This window comes from Hemitrygon akajei, chromosome 9, assembly GCF_048418815.1.
Source record: "Hemitrygon akajei chromosome 9, sHemAka1.3, whole genome shotgun sequence".
NCBI classification, from domain to species: domain Eukaryota; kingdom Metazoa; phylum Chordata; class Chondrichthyes; order Myliobatiformes; family Dasyatidae; genus Hemitrygon; species Hemitrygon akajei.
The window spans coordinates 48,622,416-48,643,474 of NC_133132.1; the positions used below are offsets into that span (position 1 = coordinate 48,622,416).

The following is a 21,059-nucleotide window of genomic DNA, read 5'->3' on the forward strand; positions in this document are numbered from 1 at the left end:
GGTGAAAGATTATTGCAGTCACTGTCCTAAATTTATTATTGCAGCTGTTCTGCAAATGAACTACTTCAAACCCTCATTCCAAATAACTGTACATCAGTTGTAGATATATCTCACACAACAATAGGATAGCTCTGCTTTCCAGCTACACGCAATTAAAAATGTCCCATCGTCACACATTAGGATGCCGCTGTAAAGAGCACGTTAACTTTGGCCACAAATCAAGGCCTTGGTTCTTGTATTTAATAGTGATGTGCATGTCTCATTTTGAACACAGGATGAACAATTCCAGAGGTGGACTGACCTGGATAAGATCTTTATTACATGGGTTTGAAAATGACAAGAACTGGATTAGGAAAATTGAATAGCTATGTAAAATGTCAACTAGTGCAGAAACTGTAAAATGCTTACACTTTAAATGGCAGCTGAAACATTAGATTCATTGTGAGTGTCGGAAGGGAGAAAAAAAATATTAATGCAGAGGCATCATCTGGTTAAAATGTACAAATACCAATAATCCAATGTTTGGACCACATGGCCAATTCAAGGAATGTAGTAACATCCAAAAACACATTTTGTGCATCTGCTATCAAAGTTATTGAGTGCATAGTCATCTTCTTAAAATAATTCTTTAGGATGTCATTGGCTGCACAGGAAGCAATCGAGAAATGCAATTAATTACTGCAACATTACATGTATAAAGGCATTAAAAAAAATCAGCGTAACGTTAGACATAAAAGGACATTCTGGAACGGCTCTGTCATTTCATCCTTTGAAGCACGGGTGCCCATATTCTCATTTTACTAGCGCTAGTGGAGGTCCTTTGCTTTTCTCGGGTGAAGGACCAGACTCCCGCGCTCCCGGATGTCCAGTACTACAGTGAATTGTCAGACGTAGCAAAGCACAGTTCTCACTGGGTGCTGTCTGTATGGCAGATCTCCCAACCCTTGCCAGTCCTCAGTGCCGAGCCACACGTTCCCCAGTGATGTGAGCAATACCATCACCCGGTGGGTCTGTTCCGTGTAACATTTTGCCACGTGGATGGTGGCCTGATTCACGCTGCCCTGAAAGTTTCCCCGTTTCTATGAACGGTGGGGGGGGGGGGGGGGGGGGGGAGAGACCAAGAGAAAGGTACGGAGAACTTCTTAAAATAGACTTGCTCAGATGACAAAATATTACGTCGCCACCTTTAAAAGGACGTCTTGAGGTGGGAATGAAAACAAAGCTGCACACTGGTGCAAAGGGGGACGTAGGCAGAAACAAGAAGACAATTGCTTTTGGCATCATTCAAAGTTTCCCAAGTGGCTCTCAAACTTGGCAAGGACTCTAATACCGAGGGTTCCTGGGACACGGGTGGCGAGGGGGGGAGTAAACACCAGTCTCGGTTTCATTACTTCGCCGGATTCTCAGCCGCAAACGGCTTCTCTCCTCTGCCAAGCTGCCGTCATATTGAAAGTTTATGCAAAGGCTCCTCAAGAAGGTGATGGTGGTCCTGCTGCCAGTGCTCGCTCCGTGCCACCAGCTTTCGTCGGTGGGCAGAGGCCGGCCGCAATTCACTCCTCGAGAGGTTTATTAACATGGAAGAGTTCAGTTGAGCCAATAGGCAGGGGAGGAGGGGAGGGAAGACGATATCTGAACAGTAAGTAGCATTTTAGAGATGGTATTCCATCATTTTTAACGGTGATTATTATACAATACTAGCATTCGGACATATTCAAAAAAATAGCCTCGGTAGTCTCAAGGTGCCCATTCTGAAAGGGCTGGGGAGTTAGGACTTGACATTAGAAGACACCAGTTTCTGGAGAATAGCAGCCAAGACCCAGCTGCTCAATGTCTAATGGCAAGGGAACATAGCGAGGAACACCCAATAGATGGTCACAGGTTGTCTCCTGGCTGGTACTGAGGCTCGGTTGCAGTGAAGTAGTCCTCTAGGAAGGCCTGCAGGTACTCGAAGGTGGGCCTCTCCTCTGGGTCTTTCTTCCAACACTGGATCATGAGCTCATGAAGGGAGCTGGGACAATCCTGCGGAGATGCCATTCTGTACCCACGCTCCACTTGCTCCAGCACCTCGCGGTTATTCATACCTGATGCGGGACACAAGTGGTGGTCAGAACAAAAAGCAAATAAATTGGAAGAGTGGAGTTAAGTCAAATATAATAACGCAATGATTTCCCATGCATGAACTTGGGATATTTCCCTGGGAATGTTGCATCAATTAGCAGAAACAGAATACCATTCCTATAATTCACAGGGTTTAGCTTGAATCCATATCCTACAGCTGAAAATGAACCTCATCTCCCTTAGCGATAGCAATATTAGATCTGCCTGAACCAATTTCATATTAACTTGTTGTAAGAGGGCAGTGTTGAAAAGCAGCCTGGCACCTTCAACAAGCTTAAGATTTTTTGGGTTAACCTAAATCCAGCCGGAAGACTGGAAATGGCTATTCAGTGGCTGCTTTTGTACGCTGGGAATGAACTTCAGAAATGCAAAACTTGCATGATAAACCCATGGCTAAATTAAACGATATGATCATCAGGAAGTGGAACTTTGCCTTTTACACAATGGATTGCTTATTGAAATGAGATAGATTCATATTTCTTTTGTTTATTCAAGGAAATCAATGCTTCATCCAACTATAACATGAGCTCTTTTTTTTTAAAGTGCTGGTGAGATAGCTGGGTGGCGGGGTGGAGATGTGTCCTATCAAAGGAGGTATAAGCTGCCCCTTCCCTCTGGTAGGCTGCAGGTCACCTTTGGGCAAGGTCTAGCACCTGGTTATCCCTCCCCTCCGATCAGGGTCACGTGAAGCCATGGGAGCAGCTGGTGGACGGTCGTTGGACCAGTTGGTGGACATTGCAAGTCTTGGTTATGTGACCAGACAATCTCTGAAGAGTATTGATAATGACTGGGGTCAACCCTCTTGTAAAGACACTGCCCAGAAGGCAATGGCGAACCACTTCTGTAGAAAAATTTGCCAAGACCAGTCATGGTCATGGGAAAGACCATGATCGCCCAAGTCATAAATAAATGGCACATAATGACGATGATGATGTAGTGTTGAAAGGCAAACATATTCCACAAGACCACTGTCTGTCTATAGTTCTTACCAGGGTATGGCACTCTCCCCTTCGTTACCAGCTCTGTCAGTAGAATGCCGAAGGACCAGACGTCAGACTTGATTGTAAACCGGCCGTACAACGCAGCTTCTGGCGCAGTCCATTTGATGGGAAACTTTGCACCTGAGTGAGGAAATTAATCTCTTTAATTTCCTTTTTTTAAAAAAAACAAACTACCTTTTCAGGACAAGCTGTTTCAAAGAGTATAGTTGCTTCCTCTCTGGTGGTCATTCCCTCTTCTCTCAGGCAGAAGCACAAAAACGTGAATACACACACCACCAGGCTGAAGGGCAGCTTCAATCTTATCATTACAAGACTCCTGTACAATAGAGACCAATTCTTGACCGTGCCCCTTGCCCATTATTATCTACCGTCACTGAACTTCCTCTGAAACACTAGCTTTTGCATTTCCCTTTGTACTACCTCACTGTGTTACCCTCGGCATTCACTCCTTCCAACAATGAATGGTGCAGTGCGTTCCAATTCCAAAACACAGTGCACCTACTCACCTAGAGGACCTCCTAAACCTGTGAATTCTACCAAGGACTACAAAAGGAGCAAGAGCCTGAGAAAGCTACCTCTCGTAAATTCCCCTCTATTTGGTGCAGCTCAAAATATATCTCTGATCTTTTCTTGTAGTGGGGTCTACAAGACCCCAATAGACTGCCCTTCTGATGAAGGTACTTCCAATGGTTTAAGGTGGATCACCAGCGTGTTCTCCAGGACAATGCATAAGAGAGGGAGGGGGAGAGGGAGAGGGGTGAGACAGGAAAGGGAGGGAGAGACGGGGGAGAGGGAGGGGGAGGGGGAGATGGGGAGAGGGAGGGGGAATGGGGGGGAGAGGGGGAAGGGGAGAGGGGGAAGGGGAGAGGGGGAAGGGGAGAGGGGGAGGGGAAGAGATGAAAAGGGAGGGGGAGGGGGGAGGGGGAAGGGGAGAGGGAGGGGGAAGAGGTGAAAAGGGATGGGGAAGAGGGAGAGGGGAAGAGGGAGGGAGAAAAGGGAGGGAGAAAAGAGAGGGAGAAAAGGGAGGGAGAAAAGGGAGGGAGAAAAGGGAGGGAGAAAAGGGAGGGAGAAAAGGGAGGGAGAAAAGGGAGGGAGAAAAGGGAGGGGGGAAGAGGGAGTTGGAGAGGGAGAAAAAAAATGCCTGTTATGCTGCTGACACTGATGACATCTATAAAAGTCCTCCATCTCTGTCTGACCTTGACCACCTTCTCCATTGTGCCCCAGGTGTGGTTCAGCTTGCCAGTGTTCATATATTCCAAAACCCATTGTTGGTCTTGATCCTGGTGGTGTTCAGGGCTTTCCTCATTGGGTCAGTAGCTTCCTCTCGGCTCTCAGTACTGCCAGTCGTTCAAGTCCCAGGTGGAAACTCAGAAATGTCATTGCGCACAGGTATAGGATTCTTCATTGTTGTTCTTGTAACTTTGTTTTTGACCAGTCAAGGTTGCTAGTGCTCAGCTGAACCCTGAACCTGGACACCTGTGGACCACTCTTACATCTGGTCTCTACCCTTTGACCTGTTTGGCATGGGTGACCCTACCAAGAGTAGCCAACGTAGCCCTCTAGGACATTGAGGCACACAAGCCTCCAAACCCTACCACAAGGTTGTGGTCTTTTGGGAGGAGGACAATAAATTCTGGCCCTGTCAATTGCATCCAGGCTTCCAAAAACTCATCCTGGCTGTCAACAGGTGAAGGGAAATGGTCTATTAGAAGTTGAGTAGATGTTGAAGACCAGGATGGATGCAAGGTGAATCTATGGGAGCTGATACTCACATTTCAGGTGAACAAACTGACTAAAGTCCATCCATCTAAAGCAGTTACTGATCCAGGGTTTTGATCTGAAACACCAACAGTTCCTTTCCCTCTACAGATGCTGCTCGATCTGCTGACACATTGCTTGTTGTGCTCTTCCCTTCTCTCTCTGGATCAGGGGTTGTCGATCCGTTTTCAGCCATGGACCCCAGTATATTAACCAAGAGGTCCGTGGATCCTTCTCTATATCCTGCTGAAATCCTGTGTATTTCCAGCAGTTACTGTCCTTCAGCTTCCCCATCCCTGGTGCTTTGACAATCAAATGCAGTTAACTTTTCATCCAAGCCTATGCTGACATCTAATCACATTAATTTAGACGCCGTACCCTGACAGATCCAGTAAATTTACAACCAGCAGTGATTATTGCTGACAAACTGTGAGATAACTGACTTGTTATATGCTGTTGTATACTTGTTGACTGATGTACCTACTAATTTTCAACATCAACAATTAGCTGCGATATCAGTATTAATAGAAAGTAGTTAGTTTGCAGTTTCGGTGCCTGATAATGGCATGAAAAGGCTGTTCATTCGAAGAATTTAGGAAGGCAAATTCTATTCTGTACAGAAATAGTCTGGTCGCTGAAATTTAGGCAAAAGTAACAGCTCAGCTTTGAAGTATGACAAATCTCAGATGGCGTGTCGATCAGAATTGAGGCTTGATTAAGGTTGAGGATTCATCTAGGTGTATTGAACATCCTCACCAAGGCAGCCCACAGCCACTCGCACATAAAATACTGCATATATCTTGTCCTTGCAACTAGGAACCAAAATGACTAAATATTAAAAAGGGGAAGAAAGCTTTGTAAAAATGTTGATAAAGAAAAAAAAAAACGCACTTATATAATAATTTGCACGTCTCATTCAGCAAGTTTCAGAGTGCTTTACAGCCAATGGAGTATTTCTGAAATAGAGTCATTATAGGAAATCAGGCCGTCAATTCTCTCACAGAAACAGCTACAGTCATGCGATAGCAATCAATCTGCTTTAGTGAAAAGACCTTTCCCCAGGACACCAGGGAGAGCTCCCTCGCTCTGCTGTTCCACTCTGAACCACTCAAATGTAACTGAGAGTATCGTCTGGACCTCTTGTTCAAAGTCTCATCTGAAAGTGCAGCACGCCTTCATCTCTCCTACGGAAGCTAGAGCTCACTCAGAAAGCTCCCGTCCGTTTACACTGAGAGAGCAGCTTCAGCAGGAGGGCCGCGGTGGGCCAAGGCAGCAGCGCGTTCACCTTCATTTGCAACGAGAGCAGCGGGCCCCACCGTTACCTGAGCCGAATCTCCAGCGCAGAAGAGGGGCTTTGCTCATTTGGCCTGGCTCAGCACTTTCCCGTGTTCAGCCAATGATAATTTATTTTGCCTTTTCCTATTATGTTGGCCAAAGTCATGATTAAATGAAAATGCCTCACAGAGCTGGGGAACTAAATGCCGCACAAGTAATAAAATACCTGGTAAAGCACTCACACTTTAATGCAGCAAGTGTTTAATTCACCAATAATTCAAGGACTTAATTCAATGTTATATCCAAGGTTTAACAAATCAATGTTTCCTTCACTGATATTAATCAAATATCAACTCACCCAAACTGCAAAAGCAATATTAAATTACATTTGATCACCCAAGTAATCTTGTTATTTGAGCTTTATACTTGTCTCTGGTTTCTTTTCACTGATTTAATACTACACTGAAAATTCCAGGCGCCTGAGCAGTTTCATTTTATACAAGACATTGGTGAAGTGATCCTCGCTTAGTACGTACAATGCTTTACCGTGCCGGTGACACGGGTTCAAATCCCACTGCTGCCTGTAAGGAGTTTGTACCTTCTCCCCGTGACCCTGTGGGTTTCCTCCCACAGTCCAAAGATGTGCCAGTTGGTTGGTTAATTGCCCATCATAAACTGTCCCCTGATTCGGTCAGGGTTTCATTGGGGGATTGGTGGGCGGTGTTGGTTGAAGGGCTGGAAGGGTCTGTTTCACACTGAATTCTGAATAAAAAAAAAACTAAATATCTTCAATACACTCCAAAACTCATTCCACTGGCTTCAGAGCCTCAGGCATTTTGGTGTCATGAATTTAATCCTGGAGGTAACTTTTAGGTGAGTAGAAGGTTTGGTGTGGGGGTGGGGTTAGGAAAAGCAGCATCGACCGTCAAGGAGCCCTACCATCCAGGTCATCTTCTCTTCTTGCTTCTGCCATCAGAGTGGAGGTACAGGAGCTTTAGCTCCTTTACCGCCAGGTTCAGAAACAGTTATTACCCTTCACCCATACGGCTCCTGAACCAGCCTGGATAACTTCTCTCACTTCAACACCAAAATGATTCCACAACCTGTGGGCCCACTGTCAAGGATTCCTCAGATCTGCTTGTCTGCCTATTTATTTATTTATTTATTTATTTATTTATTTGCACGGTTTGCCTTCTTTTCTACATCGGCCGTTTGTCAGACTTTGTGCGTTGTTTCTCACAGATCTACTGTGTTTCCCTGTACCACTGTGAGTGTGGGTGGTGGGGGTGGAGATACGTCTCTACCAAAGGAGGTGTAAGGTGCTCTTTCCCTCTGTTAGCCTTAGGTCACCCTTGGGCAAGGTGTAGCCCACCCGCTCAGGGTCATGTGAAACAATGGGAACAGGTGGTGGATGGTCGGATGAGCAGCTGGTGCAAACAGAAGTCCTGGTTATGCGACCTCTGACAATCTCTGAAGAGTATTGATAATGGCTGGGGTCACCCACTTTGGAAAGACACTGCCCAGAAGAAGACAACGGCAAACACAGAAACATAGAAAACCTACAACACAATACAGGCCCTTCGGCCCACAAAGCTGTGCCGAACATGTCCTTACCTTAGAACTACCTAGGCTTTACCCATAGTCCTCTATTTTTCTAAGCTCCATGTAGCCATCCAGGAGTCTTTTAAAAGACCCTAGCGTTCCCGCCTCCACCACCAGCTGCCCATTCCACACACTCACCACTCTCTGTGTAAAAAAAACATCTCCTCTGTACCTACTTCCAAGCACCTTAAAACTATGCCCTCTTGGTCTAGCCAATTCAGCCCTGGGGAAAAGCCTCTGACTATCCATATGATCAATGCCTCTCATTATCTTATACACCCCTATCATGTTGCCTCTCATCCTCTGTCGCTCCAAGGAGAAAAGGCTGAGTTCACTTAACCTATTCTCATAAGGCATGCTCCCCAATCCAGGCAACATCCTTGTAAATCTCCTCTGCACCCTTTCTATGGTTTCCACATCCTTCCTGTAGTGAGGTGACCGGAATTGAGCACCGTACTCCAAGTGGGGTCTGACCAGGGTCTTATATAACAGCAACATTACCTCTCGGCTCCTAAACTCAATCTCACGATTGATGAAGGCCAATCCCTGCGCAGCAGCCTTCAAGTGTCCTACGGACTCGGACCCCAAGATCCCTCTGATCCTCCACACTGCAAAGAGTCTTACCATTAATACTATATTCTGCCATCATATTTGACTTTCCAAACTGAACCACCTCACACTTATCTGGGTTGAACTGTAGAAAAATTTGCCAAGAACAATCTTGGCCATGAGAAAACTCATGACTGCCCACGTCATACAACATGACAGATAATAATGATAATGACTGTGAATGCAGGCATGAAAATGAATCTCAGCATAGTATATAGCAACATATATGTACTTTGATAATAAATTTACTCTGGACTTTGGTTGATGGGAACGTGGGAAAAAGTAGTACAAATGTGATCAGTATGGACTTGGTGAGCCAAGGGTTCTGATTCTGTCCTGGATCGTTCTGAACCCTGAAGAAAATATTATATACCAGGGGTCTGTTTCACTCACCAGAGAGAGTTATGTCCCCCTTCTGTTTTAAGGAACTGAGTAGATTCATTAAGCTCCAACAGCAGATGGGGCTACGCTCATTTTAAAATGCTTTTTTTTTTGTTGGGAGAAAAGTCTGAATGAGTTTTTAAAAAGAGGTGTAACAGAACTAGATGAGGGCAGTGCAGTTGATGTTGTCCATATGTACTTCGGTAACATATCTGACAAGGCCCCATATGGGAATCTAACCAAAAGGTTAGAACCCGCTAACCAGCTGGCAAACTGGATCCAAAGTTGGCCATGTAATAGGAGACAGGGAGTGATGGTGGGGGACTGGTTAGAAGATCAGCAGCAGACCACAATGATTACTGGCGCTGGGATTCTCATTGTTGTACATATCAGCATCTCCATGTAAATGTAGGAGGTGTGGTTGGTAAGTAATATTAATTGAGACTGAAAGGCACAGATGGGTGTGGAGCTAACCCAGAATGTAGATAGTCCTACCAGAGAAGGAGCAGTATGAACCTCCTTTGGGAATGTAGCTGAGCAAGTCAGCAGGAAGATAACGTTCATAAGTTTAATGACAGTTATGAAGAAGACCAATAAATTTAAGGTCCTGTCTTGAGAGAAGGCTAATTTTAATGTAAGATAGGACCTGGCAAGGATTGGTTGGGAGCAGCTACTTGCAGCTTAGTCTACAGCTGAGTAGTCATGGTATTTCAAAACAGACACGACACCATGAGTTGAGGACTGATATGTTCCTACAGGGTCAAGAGGCCAACAAGTCCAAGGAACCCTGGATGTCAAGGGACATTGATAAAGGCAAAAGTTGTGACAACTACAGAGAAATGAAAATGGCAAAGACCCTAAAAGTGTAGAGAAAATACCGGGAGTGGGGGGGGGGAATGGGATGTACATAAAAATGGTTGCTAGGAGGGTACAGAGGTTGTAAAATGAGCACTGACAGGCAAGATAAAATGTAACGTTACAAAGAACTTCACAAGCAAGACGGGAATCGGGGAAGTACAGTCAGCAAAGAGAATTTGGGTGTGGAGGCAGAAGACATAACCGAGGTCTTAAATAAAATCTGCTCATCTGCATTCATTGTGGAGAAGGACAATGTAGTTAGGGAATACAGGGAGGGGGATGGTGGAATTCTCGACCATGGTCACAGGGACAACACTGCATTGAGGTCCAGGTTGAATCAGGGTCCTTGGAGCTGAGAGGGAGAGGCACTAAGTGCTGAACCATCATGTCAGTCCCTCGGAACAACGTCACTGCGTTAGATCTGCAGTCACGAGTGTGACGGGGCACGAATTCTTCCTTAACGATAAAGAAACCTTATGCATAAACATCCCACCTTGACGAGCTGTGTACTCATTGTCTTCAATCAACCTCGCTAATCCAAAATCAGCAATCTTGCACACTAGATTGTCTCCGACCAGAATGTTGGCTGACCGCAGGTCCCTGTGGATGTAGTTCATTCTCTCAATGTAGGCCATCCCAGCGGCAACCTGTTCCACAGAAAAGAAATACAAAATGTTAATTTAATTACATTGTGGAAAGAGGAGCCAAATTTTAAAATAAATCTGCTCTGGAGCCTGTTTGCTTCTCACCTGTGCTGCCATGTCTACAAGGTTGGGCAACTTTAAAGCTCTTCCTTCCCCATCTTTTAGGAAATCTAACAGGCTTCCTGAAATTGCAAATTAATTACATTATTTCACAGATATTTTTAAAATACAACTCGTGAAACAAGTACAGTTTTATATTTTTAAATCAACACACTCCTAGTGATACTATTTAAAGTAAAGACAAGATACATTACACAGGCTACCCTCAGATACAGGGGTTCCCAACCTGGGCTCCATGGACCCCTTTGTTAATGGTATTGGTCCATGGCATAAAAACGGTTGGGAACCCCTGCGAGGTCACAGGTCCTGTTCACCCAATTGAAGGCATTGTGGAGCAGATGATACTCATCACGGCAAGACTGCAGGGAACACGTGGAGGCTCCCGAGCTGTCCACTATTCAGGAGTGACCAGGAACAGTAAATCAGTCATGTCACAAGCAAACGGTAGCTTCCATACTGAGGCCCTGAGTCAGCGCCTGCGCAGTATGAACAACATTAACGGTCTTTAACGCATCTGAAACATCAGCTCCCTGTGAAACTAACACTGAGGTTAGAATCACGGAGTTCATACAGACACCAAATAATGGACTAAGATCCAGTCGGCAAATTCGTGTTCTGGTATTTTAAAGAAAACATAATTTTATTTTTTAACGAGCCAATGTGGCTTTGATGGGTTCTGATTGTCTACATCACTGCACCATTAATAATGAAGGGCTGTTGCTGTCGTTTCCAGCATGCCTTGGTTCATGAAAACATTTCCAATAGAAAGCATGTTTTTCTCACTGTGGGATTATTATTGCCTTGAATTGTATGATTTTTTTGATTAGTGTACAGTTGCAAGTGCGTTAAGAGCTCAGGCGCACCTTGAATAGTGGGCTACGTAGCAATTCAAGGCAAGTCAAGATGATGTCAATGAGCCAGCTAGGGACGGACAATCAATGGCAACCTGGGAAGTATCACCCATCTCTATGTTGGCATGGCAGCAGAGTGCTTAGCACAACGCTTTACAGTGCCAGCAACCCGGGTTCAATTCCCGCCGCTGTCTGTACAGAGTTTGTACTTTATCCCCATAACCACATGGGTCTCCTCCCACTGACCAAAGACATACCGGTTCGTAGTTCAACTGGTCATTGTAAATTGTCCTGTGATAAGGCTAGGGTTAAACTGGGGGTTGCTAGGCAGCGCAGCTCGAAGGGCCAGAGGGGCCTACCCATGCTGTATGTCAATATATAAATAAATAAGTATCTCGAGTAATCAACTGGGATGGACGACCCCCGACCTCAAGGAATGAAATTATGTGATTGATCCCAAACTGTATAAAATAATTGCTGACTATCAAATGATTGTTTTACAAATTGGGAGTAAATTATGTGGGTCTAAGTAGGTTAAGCAAAATGTTTTGGCAAAAGGTACAGATTTGTGTGTTTGTGGTCGGTGCCAGTGTCTGGGCGGTCTTGGCTATAAACAAGGGAAAATCCGCAGATGCTGGAAATCCGAGCAACACACGCAAGATGCCGGAGGAACTCAGCAGGCTAGGCAGCATCTGTGGAAAAAAGCGCAGTCGACATTTCGGGCCGAGACCCTTCGGCAGGACTGGAGGAAAAAAGCTGAGGAGTAGATTTAAAAGGTGGGGGAGGGTGAGGGGAGAGAGAACCATCAGGTGATAGGTGAAATCTGGAGGGGGAGGGATGAAGTAAAGAGATGGGAAGTTGATTGGTGAAATGAGGTGAGAGAGGGAAAAGGAGATGGGAAATGGTGAAGGGTGGGGGTGGGGTAGAACTACTGGAAGTTTGAGGAATCAAAGTTCATGCCATCAGGTTGGAGGCTACCCGGACGGAATATAAGGTGTTGTTCCTCCAACCTGAGTGTGGAGTCATCACGACAGTGGAGGAGGCCATGGATTGACATATCGGAATGGGAATGGGAAGTGGAATTAAAATGGGCGGCCACTGGGAGACTTGGTGAAGCGGTCTCCCAATCTACGTTAGGTCTCACTGATATACAAGAGGTCACACTGGGAGCACCGAACACAGTATATGATCCCCAACAGACCCACAGGTGTAGTGTCGCCTCACCTGGACGGACTGTTTAGGGCCCTGGATGGTAGTGAGGCAGGAGGAGTAGGGGTTGGTGTGGCACTTGTTCCGCTTGCAAGGGTAAGTGCCAGAGGGATGAACATACAAGGGAGTCGTGTAGGGAGCGATCCCTGCAGAAAGCAGAAAGTGGGGGGCAGGGAAAGATGTGTTTGGTGGTGGGATCCCGTTGGAGGTGGCGGACGTTTCGGGGAATTATGTGCTGGATGCAGAGGCTGGTGGGGTGGTAGGTGAGGACAAGAGGAACCCTATATCCCTGGTAGGGTGGCGGGAAGCTCCCATCCCCTTTTCCCTGTCTCACCTCATCTCACCAATCAACTTCCCAGCTCTTTACTTGATCCCTCCCCCTGCAGGTTTCACCTATCACCTGGTGATTCTCTCTCTCCTCCTCCACCCCCCCCACCTCTTAAATCTACTCCCCAGCTACTTTTCCCCAGTCCTGTTGGAAGGGTTTCGGCCCGAAACGTCGACTGTACTCGATGCTGCCTGGCCTGCTGAGTTCCTCCAGCGCTTTGAGAGTCTTGGCGAAATTTCAGAGAGGCCCACGAGACTGCAACACTGGAATCCGGAGCGACAGACAACAGGCTGGAGGAGCCCAGCACCCGTAGGGTTCGAAAGAAACGTGGACAATCCCTTTCCTTTCACGGGTACTGCCCGCCCCGCTGGGCTCATCCAGTAGGTTAGTCGCTCAACACGTCGGGGCTCAGCAGCAGAAAGCCCCTCTCCCCTGCGCAGTTAGTTCCATATGAGGGTGGTACCAGCACTGCCCAGATTCACTCGCAGCTAATCTTCGCAGAAAGAGGAGCAGCGAGGAAATCACTGGCAGAGTTATAAAGCAAAGGCAGGTTGAACACACTCTGGATGGCAGACAAATGGGAAAAAAAAATCGATTGAATGCTGGTAATTTAGCAAACTGACAGTGCTTTTATTTGCTCATGTTGGATAGGAGGATGTTTTGCTCCTTCTTTATTGAACTGAACAACCGCAATTACTCCTTACATCACTGTGATGGGGCTATATAAAGTATTACTCATGCACATTGTGCACAAGGTCAGTTGCTTTCTCTCTGTTTTGTACGTTAAGTAAACAGCAACAGACAAGGCAGCTCTCAAAAACCCTTCTATCTGCTGCAGATTTAATGACTTCATCTTTCTGTCGTGGTCTTTACAATCTGCTGACTTGACCATACTGTACTTGCCATTTCCTTTGTCAGGAGGGTGCAGAAAATATTTGTCCATTCTCTCATACAACTGGCTTCTCCACCTTCCTTCACTGGAAAGGGATAGCTTACTTCCATGGGCATATGCCCAGCAATCGGTCCTGTTCAACAGCGTGGCTGTGCGGAGCTGTTTCAGTGACGCAGGTTTGAACTTGACCTCTGCATGCCGTCGGCCTGGGGTTTTTGCAGGTCCTACCCGTGACCACATGGGACCCCCTCCTCCCCCACCATGCTCTGGCTTCCACCCACATCCCAAAGATTTGTGGGTTGCTAGGTCAATTGACCACTTAAAATTGCCCCTTATGCAGGCAAGTTTCAGGAGAAACAGGAAGAGCTGAACCGGATGAGCTCCAGCAAGATGGCGGCGCGCTTAGGCGCAATAGTTTCTATAGGGACGACCAAACCAGCTATTGTCTTTTTTATGTGCAGTTTTTATGATAGCAAGATCATGCTGGACACTTAGAACTTAAAATACTGCAGGTCTATCCCATCAGTGAGTTGCTATTTGGCGGAGAAACCGAAGGAGGTGGCCTTGGTGCAGACCGTGCTGCTGCCTGCGTCGGAGGAGTCAATGCGTGAAGGCGGTGCGCAGTCTAAAAGCGAAAGATTAGTCTTAGTTGCTTTTCTTATGAATCACAAGACCCTGTTGGACTTCAGTGGTGTGGAATGCTGCAAGTTTAATTCATTGGTTTATCGGCAGGGTGGGGAGCTGTGTGTACTCGGCTGTAGCAAGGACTAGTCCTCATGCTGCGACGTCAGCTGTCTGCAGCTGCCCAGGGGGAGGCGTTGGAGTCGGACATGCCACTGGAGTGCCAGAGGTGACGTGATGCAGCACCCGTGCTGGAGCTGGTGCTGCCCCCTTGTGTTCGCTCTGCAGAAAACAAGCTGTATTGTGTTCACTGCAGACCACTGCAACATTCATGGATGAAGGGACTTGGGCAATATATTTTTTTGTGTGACTGTACTTTACTGCTCTCTTATACGTGCTTGCCATCTTATATATACCCTGGGCTGCGCTGACTGTTGGTACTGTATTTTGCATCTTGGCCCCAGAGTGACTCTGTTTCATTTGGCTATACTCATGGGTATTCGTAAATGGCTGAGTAATAATTAAATTTGAACTTGAAGGTCACATGAGAGTAGATTACAGGGAAATAAGTGAGATAATGGGATTTATGGGATTGTTCCAAGGGCCAGCCGAGACTCAGTCTGCAGAATGACCTACTCCTATACTGTAAGAAATTATGAAATAATTTGTTGCTTTTCTCATAAGGAATAACATTGGAGAGTGGGCTTTGCAAATTGAATCTAAGGGCACCAAGCCAAACTCCAAGTTGACCAGGTGGAGATGTTACATCTGCGATCTAGGTTCAATCCCAAGAGTTCAGCAAATTGAGCTAGAGCTCTGTGTTTGACCGAGTAAGCTGAGACAGCACAAAGGGGGTGTGTGTGTGAGGTTATCCACTTTGGTGGCAGGAACAGGAAGGCAGATTACTATCTGAATGGTGTCAAGTTAGGAAAAGGGGAAGTACAACGAGATCTAGGTGTCCTTGTTCATCAGTCACTGAAAGTAAGCATGCAGGTACAGCAGGCAGTGAAGAAACCTAATGGCATGTTGGCCTTCACAACAAGGGGAATTGAGTATAGGAACAAAGAGGTCCTTCTGCAGTTGTACAGGGCCCTGGTGAGGCCACACCTGGAGTATTGTTCATTTTTGGTCTCCAAATTTGAGGAAGGACATTCTTGCTATTGAGGGAGTGCAGCATAGGTTCACAAGGTTAATTCCTGGGATGGCGGGACTGTCATATGTTGAAAGGTTGGAGCGACTGAGCTTGTATACACTGGAATTTAGAAGGATGAGAGGGGATCTGATTGAAACATGTAAGATTATTAAGGGATTGGACACGCTGGAGGCAAGAAACATGTTCCTGATGTTGGGGGAGTCCAGAACCAGAGGCCACAGTTTAAGAATAAGGGGTAGGCCATTTAGAACGGAGTTGAGGAAAAACTTTTTCACCCAGAGAGTTGTGGATCTGTGGAATGCTCTGCCTCAGAAGGCAGTGGAGGCCAATTCTCTGGATGCTTTCAAGAAAGAATTAGATAGAGCTCTTAAAGATAGCGGGTCAAGGGACATGGGGAGAGGGTAGGAACGGAATACTGATTGTGGATGATCAGCCATGATCACAGTGATGGTGGTGCTGGCTCGAAGGGCCGAATGGCCTACTCCTGCACCTTTTGTCTATGTCAGATATGATGCCCATTTAATACAGCTATTTCTTGATTTATATAATTCTTTATAATACGATTTACTCTGAGCAGGAATTTGCAACTTACAAGGCTGTTCTACATTACAATGAGTAGGTATCCACTCTTCACCTGTGGAAAATACTGTGACCAAAATGCATTTCACCCAACCCTTTTGACTTACAGAATTTCACTTGAGGCATTTTTTCCTAAATGAAAGAATGGCAGTAATTTGTTACATGGTAATGTTGCCGGAAGCTTGGAAGGAATTCTAGATCCTAAAAATCATTGACGTGGAGAGATAGTGGGGACAGGTGTGGGATACCACCCAGAATGATTGGACTTTGCACCAGTCAAAGTCTCCTCTCCTCTTCAGAAATCTGTGACAGGTTAGAGCGAGACTGCTCCCCTCCTTCATCATATCAGCCATTCCAAAATGCAAGCAGTGAATTTAACACAATATTTCAGGGGTTCCCAACCTTTTTTTTTATGCCATGAACCCCAACCATTAAGTGAGGGGTCCGTGGACCCCCAGGTTGGGAACTCCTGCATTATTTCTTTGGTTATATCTTTATTTTAAGCTTAAGATGTAATTATACAAAAAAGGAAACTTCAAGCCTCAAAGTCTTCATACTCAACCATCGTCTACAACTAAATATATCTATCCGGGGTGTGAAAGTGTATAAATTCAATGGGATAACTATCCCGGAACCATACAGAAAACAAGATGATTCACAAATAAAAGGAGCGTTTAAACGCACTACGGCAACGTTACCTTTGCTCATGTATTCAGTGACGATGTAGATGGGTTCCTCCGAGACAACAGCATAAAGCTGAACTAACTTATCATGCCGCAGTTTCTTCATGATCTGAGCTTCCTCGAGGAACGACTCAGGAGACATCGTGCCCGGCTTCAGTGTCTTCACTGCAACTTTTGTGGTCCCATTCCACGTGCCTTTTCCACACACACACAAAAAGAGCACTCACTTACAGAACGTCAAAACGATTCAAAATAAAGAATGGAACTGATGAATTTGCAATGGCCTTTTTTAAAAATGGTTAGTTTTAATATCAGGATGGGTGAGGCACAACCATTTATTCTGCATGCACATGGGGTTTTTAAAAGAGTTTTTCAGCCATACTTTACACATACTAACTAATAGCAATGTGCATGCATCATCCGAGTCAGGTGTACAGCCACTTGGGTTAATCAACCATTTTCGTTATCGGGATGAAGCTAAGAGTGGTTTTTTTTTTTGTTAAGCCAATATTACATGCTATTAAAACATCGTGCGTGGAACTGATCGCAGGAAACAACCTTAGCGGTGCCAATCCATTGGTGAACCTCTCCGAAAATGTTGGCTTCAACTGGGCTTCTACGCACTCCAGTGGGGCGCGCAGAGTTTATGAATCTGTTTTACATCAAGCAAGTGGGAGAGTGAAGTGTTAACCCACCACTTTACAGAAGCCAAACTGCTGAGGTTTGAAATGATCGAGCTGGGTTCCGTAAACTGCTGATGGTCAGGGATGTTGTGTATGGTTTGCCAAACTAAGGTGGGTACGCACCAGTGTTGGAGGACAGGCTGGGGCGGGCAGAACTAGCAACGAGCGCAGACTGCAAATACCATCACCAGTTTGGTGGTCTGGTGATTTTTTTTTTTAAAAGGGAACCTGATCTCTTGCATTCACCATTATTAGGACAAAGGAGCAGGAGAAGGCCGTTCAGCCCCTCTGATCTAACCTGCCTTTTCACACAAGCCAGTCTGCACCCCAACTCCCTTGATATTTCTGTCATATCTAGCAAACATTCTTTAATCCCAGTCATGAATTTTTCATTCACCCTGAATCTCTACAACTTTTTGAGGGAGTCAGTTCCTGATATCACCTGAAATAGCCCATCTCTGTCACGTTTCCTCGCCCCAGACTCACTAAATGGTAGCTAGCTGGTTCGGTTGAAATAGAATGTTTCCGATAACCACTGTTCTCTGCCATGTAATGGTCTGCATTAAGTACCAATTCAGAGATAGGTAACTGCAGGTGAGTTGCTAACCCAGCACGCGGGGGGGGGGGGGGGGCATCTCTGGCGTAAAGGACTGCTCTGAGCTTTGAGTGAACCTCTACAAAGATCTGAAAATGACAGGAGAAAGCTTCTTGTCCACCTTACCATACCACACGTCGGCGAAACATCCCTGACCAAGCTTTTTCTCCAAGCTTAGGGACTCGCGTAAAATTTCCCAAGAGTCTTTGGCTAATCCAACAGTTTGCGGAGTTGAGTTAGTGCAAACTGTTGTTAAGTTAAAGCAGAGGCCGTCAGCTGACTCTGAGGAGAACAGATGCAAGGGAAGAGGTCTTAAAATCCAGTGAAGCTCATGCACGCCGGAGGATGGAAACTGAAGTGGTCAAGTGAAGCTCAATGAAACTTAAGAACTGCAGCATTTCCCAAGGCACAGTCTTGCTGTCTTACTTTTTGGAAAGTGACCAACCTAACCTCTTCACTGGGAATATTTCTCTTGGAAATGACAGAATCGGTAGCTAGATATTTTTAATTGGGGCCATCACGTCTTCCGGTTAAATTTATTACCCGGACGTCAGACTGTGTTGTGCACTTGGATCGACTTCACTGAACCCCTTCCGCCTTCCATCGCTCCCCGCGTTCAGTGTTGCTCCTGTCCCCGGGTGTCCGGGGCCAGGCACGGAGACATTCCGGTTTCATACCCATCCAGACTTCCCCAAACTGCCCATTTCCAAGCCTCTTGATGAGCTGCAGAGATTCCCGGGAGATTTCCCACACGTCTTTGGTTTTCACAGATAGGTCAGCAAGCCTGGGCATGCCCTTGTGGCAGGGGACGACCAAGCGACAACAGAGACCGGCAGCGCGCTCTGCAGGGGTGGAGCACAGGGTGTGGGAGGGTTGGGAAGGACCGGCATGGGGTCACCGGCGTAACAAAACAAAAATGCAGGTAGCCACAGGGGAGAGAGAGAAAGAGAGAGAAAGACACACACCACATGAGAGACAGAGAAGCAAGTAAATTGTCCAGGCTCTGCGACATCAACGAGATCAATATGCAACGAGATAGATCACCTGTCACATTGTTTACATCGTTAATTTTTCGGTCAGTGGGGTTTCATTCATGAAGGCTAATGAGCTGCTTAATGGGCAGAAATTATACCATGGTTCATTAACAGATTTCTACAGAATTACCACGGAGAACACTTTGACTGGTTGCATCCCTGCCTGGTATGGAGGCTCCAACGCACGGGATTGAAAACGGTTCAGAGGCTTGCAGACTCAGCCAGCTCCATCACGGGCGTCAGCCTCCGGACATCCTCAAAAGCTGCTGCTATAAGGACCCTCACTACCCTCAGGGACAGCTACAAAAGCCTGAGAATGCACGTTCAGGAACAGCTTCTTCTCCCCCGCCTTCAGATTTCAGAAAGGTCCATGGACACCACGTCACTATTTTGCTCTCGCTTTGCACTATTTTCACGCATTTCTTGCAATCTATTGTAATTTTTATGGAAATGACAAATGTCATGATGGAACTCAATGAAACTAAAGCTGATTCTGAACCAGCAAAATAAAATAAACCTGATTTGTCCTGAAGAGATTTAACTAGTCCTGAAAGCTCTCTGGGAGTCTGCATCAGACCAGAGGTACCAAAGACCTTCCAGAAACTATGTGGGCTATTTGGCAACTAATTAGGAGTTTAAATGCATCTTCCCATTGGGCCACGGAGTAGATCTGCAGATGACAATAGACTGGGCTATAGAAAAAGGGGAAAGGCACGTCACATATTTCTAAGGCAGCAGATGTGGTTATATATCCCTCTTCAGAAACCAGGGCACAGAGCACCAGGCTGAAACTCCAGCGTGGTTCTTAAATGTCCAGAAGGATCTTGGGATCCAAGTCCATAGCTTCCTGGAAGTGGCCACACGAGCATGGCTAGGAAGCTGTCTGGCATGCCTGCCTTTATTAGTGCAGGCATTGAGTTCAAGAGTTGGGAGGTTTTGTTGCAACTTTATAAAACTCTAGTTAGGTTGCATCTGGACGATTGCATACAGTACTGGCCACCCTATTATAAGAAGGATGTGGAGACCGTGGAGAGGGTACAGATGAAGCTAAACAGGATGTTGGCTGGATTAGGGGGAATGTGTTATAAGGAGAGGTTGGACAAACTTAGATTGTTTTCTCTGGAGGGGCAGGAACAGACCACTGGTTTCTTTCCCCCGTGGTCTTAATCTCTCATCGCAAAGGTGAGAGAGCATAAGCTCAAAGGAGATGGGCAGGGTACACCTTTAGTTAATACACACAGAGAGTGCTGGGGGCCTGGAATGCCCTGCCACGGGTGATCCTGGAGGCAGATATTGCAGAGGCATTGAAGGGCTCTTAGATGATCTGCAGAGAATGGAGGGACATGGGCCACGTGCAAACAGAAGAGATTAGGTGATGTTAGTCTGGCTCAACACTGCGGGCCGAAGGGCTGGCTCCTTGGCTGTACTCTCTACGTTCTTGGTCATGTTCCCCGGGCCTGGTCTTTTGTTTCCAACAGATCATATGCGGCTATACGAAGAACGAGCGGAGACTGGAAGTCGAAAACACCAGCAGACAACGCTGGTATCGCTCAGCTCCAGCAGCAGCTACAATTAATGCTTCAGGCCTCTGCTTCTCGTTCACAGATGCTGCCCGACTTGCTGAGTGTTTCCACATTTTCACAGCACCTCTTCAGAGAGAACAGGGCAGGGGTTCCCAGACCTGGGGTCCATGAACCCCCGAGTGAACGGCAAGGCCTCACGGCATAAGAAAGGTTAGGAACCCCTGCCGCAGGCGGCCTTTACACCGCCATTCTAGCACGTTGCCTGTTGTGGGATCTTGCTGTGCACTCTGCCATGCCCCCCCCATAGCAGCATTGGTAAGAAAAAACTGTCACGGAAAGGTACAACGTAACATTGTCCAAAATCTAGTGACACTGAAGCAGTTTAAGGAGCAAACGTACTCTGTTCCTACACTGCACTGGCCCAAAGGCTCTGGTTTTTCTCCTGCAGCTAGATGTGCAACTTCTTTTCATGGAAATCAAGGGAAAAAATGGTAATTTTGTGTGATTTATCACAACACCATCCTTATCCCACCACCACACGT

General features: G+C 46.2%; 1 protein-coding gene across 8 annotated transcripts in view; it reads right to left on the reverse strand.

Annotated features, from left to right (window-relative positions):
* Positions 1-297: 297 nt before the first annotated feature.
* The window catches only part of LOC140733093 (tyrosine-protein kinase Fyn), a 226,772-nt gene continuing 206,010 nt past the window's right edge, over positions 298-21,059 (reverse strand). For 6 of the 8 annotated variants that reach the window (XM_073055931.1, XM_073055929.1, XM_073055932.1 and 3 more), the window contains 6 exons: positions 18,638-18,802; positions 16,698-16,877; positions 10,352-10,428; positions 10,096-10,249; positions 3,108-3,239; positions 298-2,081 (listed from right to left, as the gene is read on the reverse strand). In XM_073055931.1, coding sequence (XP_072912032.1) covers positions 1,873-2,081; positions 3,108-3,239; positions 10,096-10,249; positions 10,352-10,428; positions 16,698-16,877; positions 18,638-18,802 — 917 coding nt within the window. In that variant the 3' untranslated portion in view covers positions 298-1,872. Of the gene's footprint in view, positions 2,082-3,107; positions 3,240-10,095; positions 10,250-10,351; positions 10,429-16,697; positions 16,878-18,086; positions 18,243-18,637; positions 18,803-21,059 lie in introns of all 8 variants that reach the window. The other 2 variants (XM_073055938.1, XM_073055937.1) reach the window with 2 other exon arrangements.